The sequence below is a fragment of the Euphorbia lathyris genome, chromosome 4, assembly GCF_963576675.1.
Source record: "Euphorbia lathyris chromosome 4, ddEupLath1.1, whole genome shotgun sequence".
Taxonomy (NCBI): Eukaryota; Viridiplantae; Streptophyta; class Magnoliopsida; order Malpighiales; family Euphorbiaceae; genus Euphorbia; species Euphorbia lathyris.
In genome coordinates, this window is record NC_088913.1 from 5,137,385 (window position 1) to 5,153,069 (window position 15,685).

A 15,685-nucleotide genomic window follows, 5' to 3' on the forward strand; every position below is an offset into this window, starting at 1 on the left:
AAAACAACTTGATTAGCACCATTTGTCCCTTTATAATCAATGTGGTATCATTAAGTCAACATGTTACATTATCAAAACTCAATATTTTAATATAACACATAAGAGCATCTTTTTCTTTTTTTTTTTAAATCAACACATAAGAGCATCTCTAATTAAAACAATGTCAAAGAGCTGTCAAAACTTAACATATAATTCTAAAACATATTATTTTATTTTCTCTTTCATCCGCATTACTTTTTGGCAATATAAAAGAAAATGCTCAAATGATAAACAATCGCAAAAGTTGTTACTATGGTCGCATAAATCATTATTTTATATATAATTTATTTTAATTATAAATATTATTATTAAAATGTATTAATAGCAAACAATTAAATTATTTTTTATATTAAAAAAAATAAAATAAAGGTGTCAAAAAGTGACAACGTAAAAAAAAATAAGCAACTCTTGTTACTCCAATGGAAGACACTCTTCCAAACACTCTTCACCTCATCAAACACTCATTCAAACACATCCCCCATTGGAGATGTTCTAAGAGACTCTTATTTCATTATTCTCCAAAAATAATATAAACAATTATCTCTTAGAGCATCTTCAAGAGACTCTTAGTCAGTGTTCTAAAAATTAGTTCAGATGGTGATTTTCAGAAGACCGTCCTAATTTACTCAAGTCATTCGACATAAGACAGTTTACCAATTTTTGATCGTCCAAGCAGCTTCAGGAGGACCTAGGCGGCCCCAAGCAGATCTAGACAGTCCTAGGCTGTCCTTTTTTTAAAAAATTGGGAATTTAGTTTTTTATCAAAATTTTCAATTTTAATTAACTTATTAAATAATAAAAAATTAAAAGAAAATACTTATAACTATCCAATATTATTTTTAAGGATATTATATTTTTTTTTCATATTTTGTTATTAATGTTATTTTGTTGGTACATCTTTATTATTTAAGGACATTAATGTAAAAAAAAATATTATTAATATTTATATTTTTACATAATAATTTATTTATTAAAAATTATAAAAATAAAAAATTACAAATCCGATTAATCTTTGAGGGCTTTGTCCGTCTGACTAGTGTCTAACATTTTTTTTCAACTTTGTTGTTAGTCCACTCTCTAAAAATAATATAAACAATGGACTCCTAGTGATTTGAGGAGTGACTAATACATGTCATCTTCAACAATACTTTTCATATTCACTTCTTATTGATTATTTTATCATTAAAATTAGTAAGTATTTTTATATTTATCAATAATGAGAGAAGAGTGACTACTTAATAATAAATTATTAATAAAAAATGAAATAAGAAAATACAAAGAGCTCTTTAATAATAGAGAGAATTGAGATGCTCTTAGTGATTTGAAGAGTCACTAAGAGGTGGATAGAGTTGCTTTTAGTGATTTGAAGATTGACTAATACATATCATCTCCAACAATCGTTGTGGTTACACTCGTTTTCAATCATAGACGACGTGGTTTAAAAATTTGCCAAAAGGTACCTTATGGTACGTTCCGTTAGTAAACATAGTCAAAACTGACTAACGGTGTTAAAAAAAGTCAAAAATCAAAAGGCAAATAATTATTTTTGTCCTTATATTTATTTATTTTATAAATTAACTTATTTATTATCTAATTATCACAAATAAACCCCAAAATAAAAACAAAAAAATCAAACTCACCATCTCTTTAATATATTTTATTTCTCTCTAAACACATATCACCAAATAAAAAGCATAATGAGGTAATTTATTCTCAAAATGGGAAATGAAAAACGATTAATTTAAAATTATAAGCTTATATTGAAGAATTGATACTGAGTTTGAAACATCACATATATCATGTGGATTTTAAGCTGTTGTTGCTGTATAATCCTTCAATTAGTGAATTTGAAGTCTCACCTCAGATGCATTGGTCATATCAAAGATATTAAAAAAAGTATAATTATGAGGCAGGCAGGCTCAACAGATGCTAAGAAAGAGACAGTTTCTTGATAAAGCTCAGCTATCTGAAGCAACTAGAAACATAGTGTATGAGCTACCAATCGTTTCTACTGCAATAAAAGATTAAACAGGAATGCAACTCTTTTGAAGAAGGCACACCTTGATTAGAGTCCATGTGTATGAATTGATGAATTTGCAATAGTGCTGAATTTAGTTAGATCGAAAATATTCTCTCGCATTGATTAATATCAGATTACACAGGATATCTATTTATACAGGGAATCTAACAGAATTGCCACATCAGCTAATAACCTAACTGACTGCTAACAACCTAACAGCCTTTATGATCAGCTACATAACAATCTATTTTATTAATGTGATCTGAATCCTTTTATTCCAACAGCCTCCCCTCAAAATGAAAGAGAGATCTGTTTGCTACAAAGATCAATCAACTAACTTCATCTTGTCCAATGCATACTTCATTTGATTAGAAGTGAGTGGCTTGGTAAGCAAATCCGCTACTTGATGTTGTGAATCAATGTAAGGGGTCCTAAGAAATCTCATGTCTAGGTATTCTCTCACAATGTAACAATCAATATCCACATGTTTACTCTTTTCATGAAAGACTGGATTTGCTGCTATATGTATTGCGGCTTTGTTATCACAAAACAAAGGTATTGGCATCAATGAACTCATCTGAAATTCACTCAGCACATATGTAAGCCATTTGAATTTGCAAACTGTAGTTGCCATGGCTCTATACTCGGCTTCAGCAGATGATTTGCTCACTGTCCCTTGTTTTTTTAGCTTTCCAAGACACAACTGAATCTCCCAAGAATATGCAATATCCTGTAACTGTTTTTCGGGTGTCCCTACAACGTGCTCAATCTGAATCACAGTAAGCTATGAAATTGAAATCACTAGCAGAAGAGTAAAATAATCCCTTGTGAGATGTGCCTTTGAGGTATCTCAGCACATGTAGAGCTGCATCCATGTGAAAAACAGTAGGCTTACTCATAAATTGACTGAGTTGTTGTGTGACATAAGAGATATCTGGACGTGTGAATCCGAGATAAAGAAGTCTGCCGATGAGTCTTCTATATTGATCAGGTTTGTCATAAGCTTTTCCCTCTTCTGTAAATTGTGAATTTGCTGGAAAAGGATTGGATGCCTCCTTTGCATCTTGTAACCCAGTGTCTTTAAGCAAATCAGTAATATACTTCTTTTGACTCACCAAAATACCCATCTCTGATCTTGCTAACTCAATACCTAGAAAGAATCTGGCGATCCCCAAATCTTTGATTGTAAATTCTTTATCCATGGCCTTCTTAACATCTGAAATTAATCCTTCGGAAGTTCCAGTAAGTAATACATCATCAACATAGACAATTATAGCCACAAAATCATGGATAGTGCTTTTAGTAAATAGGCAATAATCATGTATGGACTTTTTGAACCCCAAACTCAACAATAACTATGAGAAAGCCTTGTTCCATTGCCGTCCAGCCTGCTTAAGCCCATATAACGACTTTGTAAGCTTGCAAACCATGCCATTAGGGACTTTATAACCAGCTGGAGCTTCCATGTAAAGTTCCTCGTCAATAGTGCCATGGAGATAGGCATTGTTAATGTCAACTTGATAAATGGTCCACTGTTTGGCAGCAACTATGGCCAAAAACAATCTGACCGTAACCACTTTCATAATAGGAGAGAAGCTATCATGATAGTCAACACCAAACTGTTGATTGTACCCTCGAGCAACTAGTCTAGCTTTGAAACGTTCAACAGTCCCATCTGCCTTATATTTGACTCAAAATATCCACCTGCAAGTAATCGCTTTCTTACCCTTAGGTAAAGGAACCAACTCTCAGGTGTCATTGTTGTGTAAAGCTTGAATTTCCTGATCAATACCTTGGAGCCATCTGGAATCCTGTTTAGCTTCTTCATAAGTGACTGGTTCTCTAATTTTCTCCACATGATTAAGAGAAGCTGTATGAGATGTGTTGAATTGGAAACACTGATCATCAGCAACATGATTTGTAACAAAATCTGATAACCAGGTTGGTTTCTTGCTAGTTCTGCACGACACTCTAGGAAGAATTGGAGGAATTGGAGCAATATATGTAGAGTTTTGAAGATCTTGATCATTGGATACTGAAGTTTCAGTATTATGTGAGATTGAAACAGATGGAATTGCAATCGAAGAGTTGAATGAAGGTGAATTGGGCATAATTTGTAATGGATCAGAATTATCTGAGGTAGGATCAGAAGTTTCCACATCATGAAGGTCAATAGGAAGAGGTAAAGTAGGTTGAAAAAATGTCTGTTTTTGTGAATTAGTCTTGAAGTGAGCATATGGGAAAGTATCTTCCTGAAAATACACATCTCTAGAAACACATAGTTTATGTGTGCTGAGATCGTAGATTTTATACCCCTTTTGACCATTAGCCATGCCTACATAAATTCCTTCAAAAGCCCTTGTGGAAAACTTGTCCTTCTGTGGAGTGGTATTTGTCAGAAAACAAGAACAGCCAAAAACTTTGAGCTGAGAATAATCTGGCATTTTATGATAAAGTTTATAATAAGGACTATGCCGATTAAGCACTTTTGTAGGCAAGAGATTTAAAATATATGTGGCATGAAGAAGTGCCTCTCCCCAAAAAGAAGAAGGAAGATGAGCCGGAAAAAGAAGAGCCCTAGCAATATTTGTTAATGACCTATGCCTTCTTTCAACCAAGCCGTTTTGCTGAGGTGTATATACACATGATTTTTTATTAAGAACGCCATGTTTGTGTAATATCAGCTGTGTAGAATGACCTACAAACTCACTCCCATTGTCAGTTCTCACTTGTTTCACTTTAACTGTGAACTGAGTGAATATCATGTTGAAGAAACCATCAAGAAGAGAGGGAACTGATCCTTAGATTTGAATAAGACTGTCCAAGTCACCCTGGTGCAGTCATCAACAATAGTCAACATGAAACGATCACCACTAATAGAATGCTTTTTGTAAGGTCCCCAACAATCAATGTGCACTAAATCAAATGCATTTATTGAATGACTAGTGCTGTTACAGAAGGGTTTTCTGGTCTGTTTGGCTTGATGACATATAACACAGTCAGATGCACTAGAATTTTCAGGAAAATCAAAAATGTGATGTAATTTCACATCTGAAACATGCCCCAGGCGTTTATGCCATAGTGTTGAATTATGAGTTGATGAACTAGATGCAAGACAAGTTGTATGTAAATCTTTATCTTTTTGAATTTTCTGTAATTTTGCAGCTTGAAAGGACTGAGGAGTAAGTCTGTAAAGTCCTCCTTTCATCTCTGCTACTGCTATATTTTTCTTAGAAACCTGGTCCTGCAGCACACAATATTCAGCAAAGAAATTCACATGTATTTGTGAATCCTGTAAAATTTTGCTGACTGATAGCAAGTTGTATTTGAAGTTAGGAACAAATAAAACATTGTGTAATTTCAAACCAGATGGAAAAGACACTTTTCCAATACATTCAACTTCTTGCACTGAATCATCGGGCAAAAACACTTTTCTAGGCACTGTTATTGGTTGTAAATCACTCATACAATCCATAGAGATGCACATATGTGCTGTAGCACCCGAGTCAATAATCCAGAAATTATTTGAAGTTGATGAATTTGTAGTTTTGATACCTGCACAAGCCCCAGCAAAGGCTGTGAAGTTGGAGTTGTGTCGATTATTGTCTGCTACTGGTTTGTTCTTCATGTACTTCTGGAGGAGATATTGCATTAACTTGTCTTTCTCCTCATTTGAGTCAGAATCAGAGTCAAGTGGTGTAGAATCTGGAACTTCATTCATCATAAAAGCATGATTAGTGTTGGAACTAGATGCTGATTTATCATGTCGTTGTCCCTTATACCAAGGTGGATAGCCTTTCAAGTGAAAACAGGTCTCCCTATCATGTCCATCCTTGTTACAATAATTGCAATGCTTGCCATTCTTGCTTTTATTCTTAGTAAATTTTTTCTTCACATCTTCTTGACTCTTGTGATTAGCACTAGCACTATTAACAAAAGCTGGAGTGGAATCAACAACAATTTCTCTTTGTTTCTCTATGCGTAGGAACATGGACTGAGCTTTTGAAACAAGAGGCAAAGGATCCATTATGAGAATTTGATCTCTAATGTGATCATATTCAAGATTTAATCCAGTCAGGAACTGCATCAAGCGTTCCTCTTCAGTTTGTTTCTGAAGCAGTTTTCTTGCTTCTCCACATTTGCAGGTTAGAGCATGCCTTAAAGCCGCTAATTCATCCCACAGTCGTTTGAGTTTACCATAGAACTCAATGATTGTCATATTTCCTTGAGATATACTCCCAATTTCCTTCCTAAGGTGAAAAACAACAGATCCATTGTTCTCTGCATAGCGAGATTCAATTTCTAACCATAGATCTCGAGAATTAGTTGCAAATACAAAAAGATCAGATAACTCCTTAGAGATAGCATTTAAAATCCATGAAAACACCAAACTATCGTGTTGTTTCCATTTCTCATACTCATCAGACTCAATATCTTCAGGTTCTGTATCTTCTAAGATGTATTTCGTCTTTCGTTTTGCATTTAGGGCTATGATTATTGATCTACGCCAGGTTATGTAATTTCTACCATTGAGAAGATTACTTACAAGATTGAGACCTGGATTGTCATTGTCCCTGCGATTTTCACCTGGATTGTCATTGTCCCTGCGATTTTCCCTGCGATTGTCACCTTCTTCACTCTGATTACGATTCCGATCTGTATTCCGATCAGAATTCTGATCACTGTTATCTTCTTCCCCGCCAAGAATTACTCCATCAGCCACTTGTGCATATGTTCTCCTTGGTGCCATTGATGATTAACAGTTTGAATTGATTGAGAAAGGATGAGAAAGGAATAAACAGAGCAAATGAATCAAAATCTGACAGAAGAAAATTTTTGAGAATCGATCAGAGAGAAAAAATTTGAGCTTAGTTAGATCGAAAATATTCTCTCGCATTGATTAATATCAGATTACACAGGATATCTATTTATACAGGGAATCTAACAGAATTGTCACATCAGCTAATAACCTAACTGACTGCTAACACCTTTATGATCAGCTACATAACAATCTATTTTATTAATGTGATCTGAATCCTTTTATTCCAACAAATAGCCCATGTGTAATGCACGATGTGAAATATGCCTTCTGTAGCCATAGCAGTTTTTCAATTGCACAGGAACTCATGTAACAACTAAGGAATTGATTATCTATACTCGTCATATCAGAATTTAAAATATGTCAGATGTATGAATTTGTACTTGGAAACTTATTTTACAGTTAAAAAAACTGCAGATTTAGTTTTATGTACAGGCTAATTGTATTTCCTTGTCAAATTCCTCTTTCTTTACTGTATTTGCAGACTGTGGCAACAGCTATCCTGATATACACAAAGAAATGGAGAATTCCTTAGAGTATAACAAGGCATTTTTAATGGATGCTACTATATAAAAAAAAAACAGAAAAGTGCAATTCACAAACACAAACTTATGAAGAAGCAAGAGAAGAGCAGATGCAGATGCAGAACTACAAAGGAATTTAAGCTTTCAACGAGAACATGGATGGGAAAATAGAAAAAGTACCTAATCATGACTGCTGATGCAACATATTTTTTATTTAATTTATTTTTAGGTTATCTGCTTGTACAAATTTTCTTGTAAATCTTGTTTCATCATAACTTAAAAGTTGCCTTCAATGTAAAGAATGAAAATAGATGAAATTGTTGTGTATTTCTTAAATCTATGGTTAAACTACTTGTGTTTCTTCCCTCTTTCTTGGATTGAAACAACATTTATGTTGCTTTTAATACATTTACACAAGACATATAAAGATCAGTGAACAAGAGAAACAATGGTGGTACTCTGTATAAATAATCTTTTCTTTTCAGGAATCATAAGAAAAAATCAGCCATTGTAAGACCTTGTGCAACCATGAGTTGTTTGAAGCTGCAAATATACTTAAATTCCACAGAGGCTCCCTCATCTTAAGTGTGTATATACACACTCACTATCCCATAAATGCAACTCCACCTGCATTTGAGGATGATACCTTTGTCCACATCAAGTATCCACATTTATCATTTAACATTTATAATAACATTGTCCTCGTTCCTGTTCATAGCAATCCAATAGTGTCAAAGAATAATTAACCATTTCTCTAAAAAAAACTGCACTTTCAGCACTGAGTTCATTTACCATGTCATTTTCTTTACCACTAATAAATTAAACTGTTAAAAAAGAGCTGAGAAAAACATCAAAATGATCTGAACCTTGAACTTGGTAAGTAGAATTGGAAGATACCCAAACCCTTTCTTCTAACTCTACGAAAGGTCTCTTTATGAAATGGAAGACCGGGACCCTATAATAAAATCCCAGTTTTTAGAGTATTTTGATGACACGAATTAAAATTTGAGGATAATGTCCAAATAATATCCAAAATTTAGGGACCATGTGCTTTTAAACCCACCATAAACAATATTATTGGATTGCATAGCATAGGAATGAAGCTTTACTTGAGTTGGCAAATTCTTCAATAACATTATTTGTCAAATCCAAAGTGCTTGTTTGGATTTCAAAAGGAGAAAGAATGGAAAAAGAATAGACATGTCCATTCTTTTGTTCTTTCATAAGTGGTTTATTGCAGTCCCAGGAGGATATGGTTTCAGGTATTATGGAGGTGTTGTGATTGCAATCCCAAATTTATGATCTTGTATGGTGAATAAAATCAAACTCCAATTGCATTGAACACTAGTACAAATCTTAAAGCTAACTGAGAATAATTAGAAACTGGAGTGAACATTAAGAGATAATTTATTTGATACATTTTGTAAACTGATTCAAATGGAAGTAAGAAATGAAGTAGGAGGTGGAGGCATTGGGATATCTATTGTCCCTTCTAACATTAATACAACTTTTTTCATTGAAGGACGAAGAGATGGCTCATCAAGAGTGCACCAAATTCCAACTTTAATCATTCTATCAACATGTTTCTTGTCCACCTCATCGATATCTGTGATTAGTTTATTTATCCCATCACCCACGAAACAATCGTAAATGCATTCTACCAGAATACTTTCATCATCACCAACACTATAATCTACATTCTTTCTGCAGCATGTGATCTCCAACAACATGATACCGAAACTATATATATCAGCTTTAACTGTCACTGGCAAATTTCTATGCCACTCTGGTGCTAGATATCCCCTTGTTCCTCTTATTCCTGTGAATGTTTTTGTTTGCTCTTGCTTTAACAACTTTGCCAATCCGAAATCAGATATTTTTGGACATCGAAACTCATCAAGTAGTATGTTCTGTGGTTTAATATCGCAATGGATGATTTGAGTCTCGCACTCCTCGTGGAGATAGAGGATGCCTTTTGCTATGTTTCTTGCGATTTCCATTCTCTCTACGAAGCAAGGCCTTTTTTCAGGTGAAAACAGTACGTCAGCAAGAGAACCACTGCTCATAAACTCATACACCAAGAGTCTATTCGGACCTTCATTACAATAACCAAGTAGTTGTACAAGGTTCTTATGATGGGTTTTACCAATTACTTTCATCTCTGTCTGGAACTCTCTTTCTCCTTCCTCTAAAACTTTTTCCAACTTCTTCACTGCTACAACCTTCTGAGTGTTTGGTATTACCCCTTTATAAACAGCCCCAAATGCACCTCTTCCAATTTTTTCCTTGAATCCATCAGTTACTGTCTCTAGTTCTTCATACCTGAAAGATTGAGGACCTACTTCCTCCCTTAATCCCATGCATGGGATTCTTTTATATGCCCTCTTATGATAACTATGCATTAACATACCCAAAAGTGTCAACACAAGAAACCCAAAACCAACAATTGAACCACTGGCAATTAGGATTCCTTGGCTGATCTCTCTCCCTTTTCTGTCCCTTTTAGGCTGAATTCCTTCATCACCGGACATGGATCTGCCGACCTTGACCAAAGCCAGATTGGAACCATCATCCATATTTCTTCTTCCAAATCTCAAAGGCAACCTCTGCAGTCGGCAACGTGCTCCGCCGAAAAATGCAACATCACAGTTACAATCCTGCATGCAGGCTTGCTCACAATTTTCTTTCAGGGGAATTTGCAGATTCGAATATGTATTAACTTCCCATTCGGTATTGGGAACTTGTTGGATTACGATGTTTCCTCTGTCACCTTTGCAGCTTTCGAGAGTTGGGAAATCCTTTTTACAGCCAGAAGACTGATTCTGTGGAGAAACATAAGAAAATCCAGGAAGACATTTGCAACTAGCTTCCATATCATTTAACACACAATAGCTATTTACACCACATATTCCCATGGGCAGGCACTTATTTCCTGTGGATGATTCCAAAACTGACCAGTTCCCAGTCTGTGTTAGATTGTATAAATACAATCTGAATATACCATCAGAATCGATTCTTAACATGGAACGAATGGGATCAGTTCCTCTGCTTTTGAATATCTCCTTTATATTGAAACCAGTAGCATTGAGAAGGTAAACACGTCCATCAGAATCGAGATTTAGTGTCACATTATCGCCCTGTCCAAATGTCTTAGTTGAGTAATATGCATACTGTGGTGCCCCGGCGACTGCCGCAGGATACTGCACAAGATTACCATCTGTTTGCATGATCAGGCGGAAAATTCCAGGCGATTTGTCAGATTCTGAAATGCTGGAGACAAGCTGATTCCCTGCTTGAAGTTGTTGAGTTGGCAAAAGGGTATCAGTCGGATGCTGGAAACTCTCCCATATTGTTTGACCATTAGAATTATTAATCATAAAGTTGCCAGAGTCGAACAAAAATGCTGAAGCTGCAGCCACACCAATATCAGGAAAAACATCTTGAACGTTTTGGCCTTGTGCTCCTGATTGCAAGATAAAGCCAGATTCAGCAGAAAAGAGCAATGTCACGTTGCCTGATACAGGTGGTTGATCTCTGTTGGCAGTCCAGACGACGGTCCCAGCAACAGATATCCCAATACGGAACCCATCTCCCTGCGGAAAAAATCCGAAGGTGTAAAATCCAGAAGGTGAAAACCAAGAGGAGTTGATGGAGTTGGGTTTCAATGAAGATCCTATTCCTATTCTGGTGCTGCTTATATTTGTGTGTCTTTGCTGAGCTGATGCTGTGGAAAGTGTGGAAACAAAGATAAAGAATAATAATAAGGTGGAAGCCATCAAATTGTGTGCATTTGGGGTTTAAAGTTTCAATCCTGAGAGATGTTCATTTAAAACAGCAAAAAGATTGATTATTATTTGGTTTACAATTCAAAGTTTGAAGCTTTTGGTGGTCTGAATGTTTTCCTGGATGGTATACAATTCACATTTTCAAACCCTTTTGACGGGTTTAAACAAACCACAAATGTGGAAAAATGGGTCCTTGATAACAACGGGAGTGGACTGGCAAAAACAAATAAAGGGTGAAATTTTGACATGAATGTGAATTTAGTACAAATCAATTTTTTGGGATATTAACTCAATTCTTAAGAGGTCAAATTAGTGGAGAGTGCTAAAAGCATAATTTTTTTTTTTTATATCCAAACTATATCATTTTTATATTTGATACATGAAATGAAATTGATTTTTATACTTCAAACTATTATATTTTGCGCAACCCGTAAAATGCTTTACCGTCAGTATATTACTTTATACGCTAGTCCAGACTATCAATATATTAATACTATGTTAAGGGTTTCAATCAGGTATTTTTCTTGTGAAATAATTAAATTAAGTGATAAAATATAATAAAAATAAATAGAAGCCAAAACCGTAATAACGAAGAAAACTCTAAAAATCCCTCGAAATCTTATGAATCATGGACAATTAATTTTGATAGAAACTCTTATAAACAGTGGCAAATTTTTTTTATTAAACCCTTAATATAGTATTAATACATTGATATTTTGTACTAGCGTATGAAATGATGTATTGATGGCAAAACATTATGCGGTTAAACAGAATATAATAGTTTTAAATATAAAAATCGATTTTATTTTATATATCAAAATATAAAAATAATATAGTTTGTATTATACGTTTAAGGTTGATTTGAATATGAGTTAATCTGACCCTTCCTATTAACTCTAAAGACTGAGTTAATACAATTTGGGTTACATTAATCGTTCAAGGCAATTTAACCCTTTATTCTAGAAAAAACTTAGCTGACTCATTCAAAGTTTTTGGTGTACAATTCAAAGTTTGAAGCTTTTGTTGGTTATATAACTTTATCTAGTATGGTCATTGAACTTCAATTTCTAACAGTATAGAACTTTATTTTTTAACATTGATAGCCACTCAACGCCTCAAAACAATCATTAAAGGTCTGAAAATAAAAAATTTAAAGAATTAATGATATTGTAAGAAACTTTAATTCTTGAAATTTTTCATTTTGAGGTCATTTATGTTGTTTGGTCATGAGAGATAATGAATTTTTAGAGAGAGAAAACTTTAAAAAATATGATTTTGGAAAATAAAAAATTGAGTAAATTACACCGATGGCCACTGAACAGTACCCATTTTAACATTTTGGCCACTGAACTTTAATTCTTAACGGTATGGCCACTGAGCTTTACACTTTTTAACATCGGTGGTCACTCAATTTTAACTAACTCCTCAAAATGACCGTTAACGACCTCAAAATGAAAATATTCAAGAATTAAAGTTGTTTCACATTTTTTATTTTCCAAAATCACATTTTTTGGAGCTTTCTCTCTCTAAAAATTTACTTTCTCTCCTAACCAAACAACACCTAAATGACCTCAAAACGAAAATTTTCAAGAATTAAAGTTCCTTAGAATATCATTAAATCTTCGAATTTTTTAATTTGAGGCCGTCAATGGTCGTTTTGAGTTGTTGAGTGGCCACCGACGTTAAAAAGTGTAAGTTCGGTGGCCATACTGTTAAGAATTGAAGTTCAGTAGCCACAATGTTAAAATGGTAAAGTTCAATGGCCATGTGTGTAATTTACCTATAAAAAATTTGGTTTCATAATGAATATTATTCTAAACAACTTTAATTCTTGAATATTTCATTTTGAGGTTGTTAACTGTCATTTTGATGAGTTAGTTAAAGTTGAGTCGTCACCGTGTTAAAAAATATGTAAAGTTTAGTGATCATACTATTAAGAATTAAAGTTTAATGGTCATAATATTAAAATGGATAAAATTTGAGAGTGATGGGTGTAATTTACCTCATTTTCAAACCCTTCTGATGGTTTATTGAGAAAGGCGTCCTTGATAACAATGGGAGTGCAACTAGGAAAAACTTAGCTGACTCATTCAACTTTTTTTTTTTTTTTTTTTTTTTGATAAAAATGTCATATCTCATTTCATTGATATAAAAGGTACAACATATAGCACGAAAATAAACCCATACAGGCTATAGCCAGTATAAGTTCCACAAAGAGAAGAGAAATGACTACAAAGAGCACTATAAGACTACAAAGAGCAATAATAACCATAAGGTAAAAATACAACAAACATAGAAATCATATTCTTCTCGTAAGTCAAGTCCCGTTGAAAAACCTCTGTAATACATGCTTCATCATTTAGGCTCCTCCGGATGTTCGGATCTGAGTCCTTTTTGTTTTTACAACCACGCAGATCTATAGATCTACGGACAAGATGAAACTTTTCCGCTCTTGCTAAGACCGAAAAAAGACTAAGAACAGTTGTAGATCTGACGGAAATAGAAGTTCAAGAAGAAATATAGATTTCAAACGAACAAGAAAAAGTAATTTAAAACGAAAACGAAGACTAAAACATAAATTGGAGGAGGAAGAAGGAAGACAAGCTTCCTTCTTCCTCCTCTAACTAGATCTGTTTAGAGAGCTACAATGGAGAAAGTGACGGTGGATAGCGGTAAGGACGTGATCTGAGAAGAAAAAAGAAAAAATGAGAAGAAAGTTAGAGAGAAGGAGGAGAGTCTCTCTCTAAAGTTGGATCACGAACAGAATTTAGGTTAAAACCTTCAAGTTTGAGTAATGTTTTATCAAAATTCCAAAACTTTAATTTGTCCCATTAAGATGAGTATACTTGAAATTTGGTTTCAAATAACTGCTCTACTCTTTTTGTTCTGTTCATGTGAAGTCTTAATTATTTTTTTGATAAGTGAAAGTCTTAATTTGTATTACAAAATTTCACGTTTTCATAGTGGTTTTTTTTTTTTTTTTTGGTTATCCCTTATTAAAAGAACCCCATAAACATTCTGTTTGTAATTCAACGAAATTACATGATTATATTTTAAATGGGATAAAACCTTGACAAAGTTATAGAGATAGAAACAATATTATAGAAAAAAGAAGTTTAAAAATTAGAAGATTTTTTAGTTAATTGTATGTGTAACATAAGTGATTATGTGCAGATATAGATCTACCCTAAGATTCGGGTTTGGATTGGTTTAAGATGCATATTGTAGAGTGAAAAGTCATCAATTTAATGCATTCTTTTGAGCCCTTGTGGACGCCGCCGCTATCCTCCTAGCTCCCTAGGTCGATTAGTGTTTTTCCACGCCGATAGGTCTGTTTCTGTCGGAATCGGCAACTAAAGTCCGACGATTACACAACACACCATCATCGATAACCTAGTTGAGGATGGAGAACGAGCTGGATACGCTGCTAAGCAAGGTCACGATCAACGAGGAGGAGGATGTGATCCTAGAAAATATCGGTACGGCGGAACAACCAGAGCGCTGGTGTCTCACTGGCCGAATCTTAACTCAAAAACCTCTCAATGTTCGATTCCTCTTCTCGGCGTTGAGTGGACAATGGCGCATGAACAGGTTTACAATTGAGGAAGGGGAAGAGGGCCGCTTCGTCTGTAAATTTCAGAGCAAACGAGATCGAGACAGGTCCTCCGGGACGGGCCATGGCTGTTTGAAAGGAATATGGTGCTACTCGCTGAGGTAAGTGGTCACGCTAAACCCTCTGAAATTCCTCTAAATGCTTGCCCGTTTTGGGTAAGAATATATGATCTCCCTTTGATCCAAAGGAACATGACTATGTTGCAAGAGATTGGTGCTAGAATTGGTTCAGTGATCCAGTGTGGGGAAGAGGAGGTTAAAGCTATCGGGAAATATGTCCGCATCCGAGTAAATGTGGATGTTACAAAACCGTTGCTGTGAAGAATATGGGTACGAACCAAGTCCGGAGAACCCGGATGGATTTTTTTCCGATATGAAAAACTATCCAATTACTGCTATTGGTGTGGTATCTTGGGCCATAATTATGAAGATTGTGAGAGTATTGCAGAAGACCTATAGGTGACGGAATGGCCCCATGGTCCAATCCTAAAAGCTTCCCCTGTGAAGCTCCAAGCCTCCACAGGACACAAAACAGGGTATAGAAGTGCTACAGGCTCACAGACAACGGGTACAGCTGTATCAACGAGTCAGGGATCAGTATGCAAGGAGGTGAAGTTGGGACCGAAACGGCAACTGATTGTAAACAGTGAGGTAGAAGGTGGTGAACAGATGGGAGAAACAGAGATAGAATCCCCAGTCAGAATAAGGGAGACGCACAGTAGCCAGACACTGCACAAGGTCGGATCTGTCCCTAATCCAAAACAACAACAAAGGGAGAAAACTATGAGGAAAGTACACATTAGGCGAGACCGAAAGCAGAGAGGCGAGTCTAGCAAAGGGAAATAGACTGACAGTGAGGCACAAGGGGAAATTCTTTTAACAAAAA

General features: G+C 34.9%; 1 protein-coding gene across 1 annotated transcript; it reads right to left on the reverse strand.

The window, feature by feature from the left end:
* Positions 1 to 8,713: 8,713 nt before the first annotated feature.
* LOC136225672 (G-type lectin S-receptor-like serine/threonine-protein kinase LECRK3) lies at positions 8,714 to 11,241 on the reverse strand. Its single transcript, XM_066013776.1, has one exon. It carries the CDS (start codon positions 11,176 to 11,178, stop codon positions 8,836 to 8,838), a length of 2,343 nt encoding a protein of 780 aa, XP_065869848.1. The 5' UTR covers positions 11,179 to 11,241; the 3' UTR covers positions 8,714 to 8,835.
* Positions 11,242 to 15,685: the final 4,444 nt, after the last annotated feature.

Coding starts and splice junctions, on each gene's coding strand:
- LOC136225672 (XM_066013776.1), bottom strand. CDS start 11,178: ATGGCTTCCACCTTATTATTATTCTTTATCTTTGTTTCCACACTTTCC.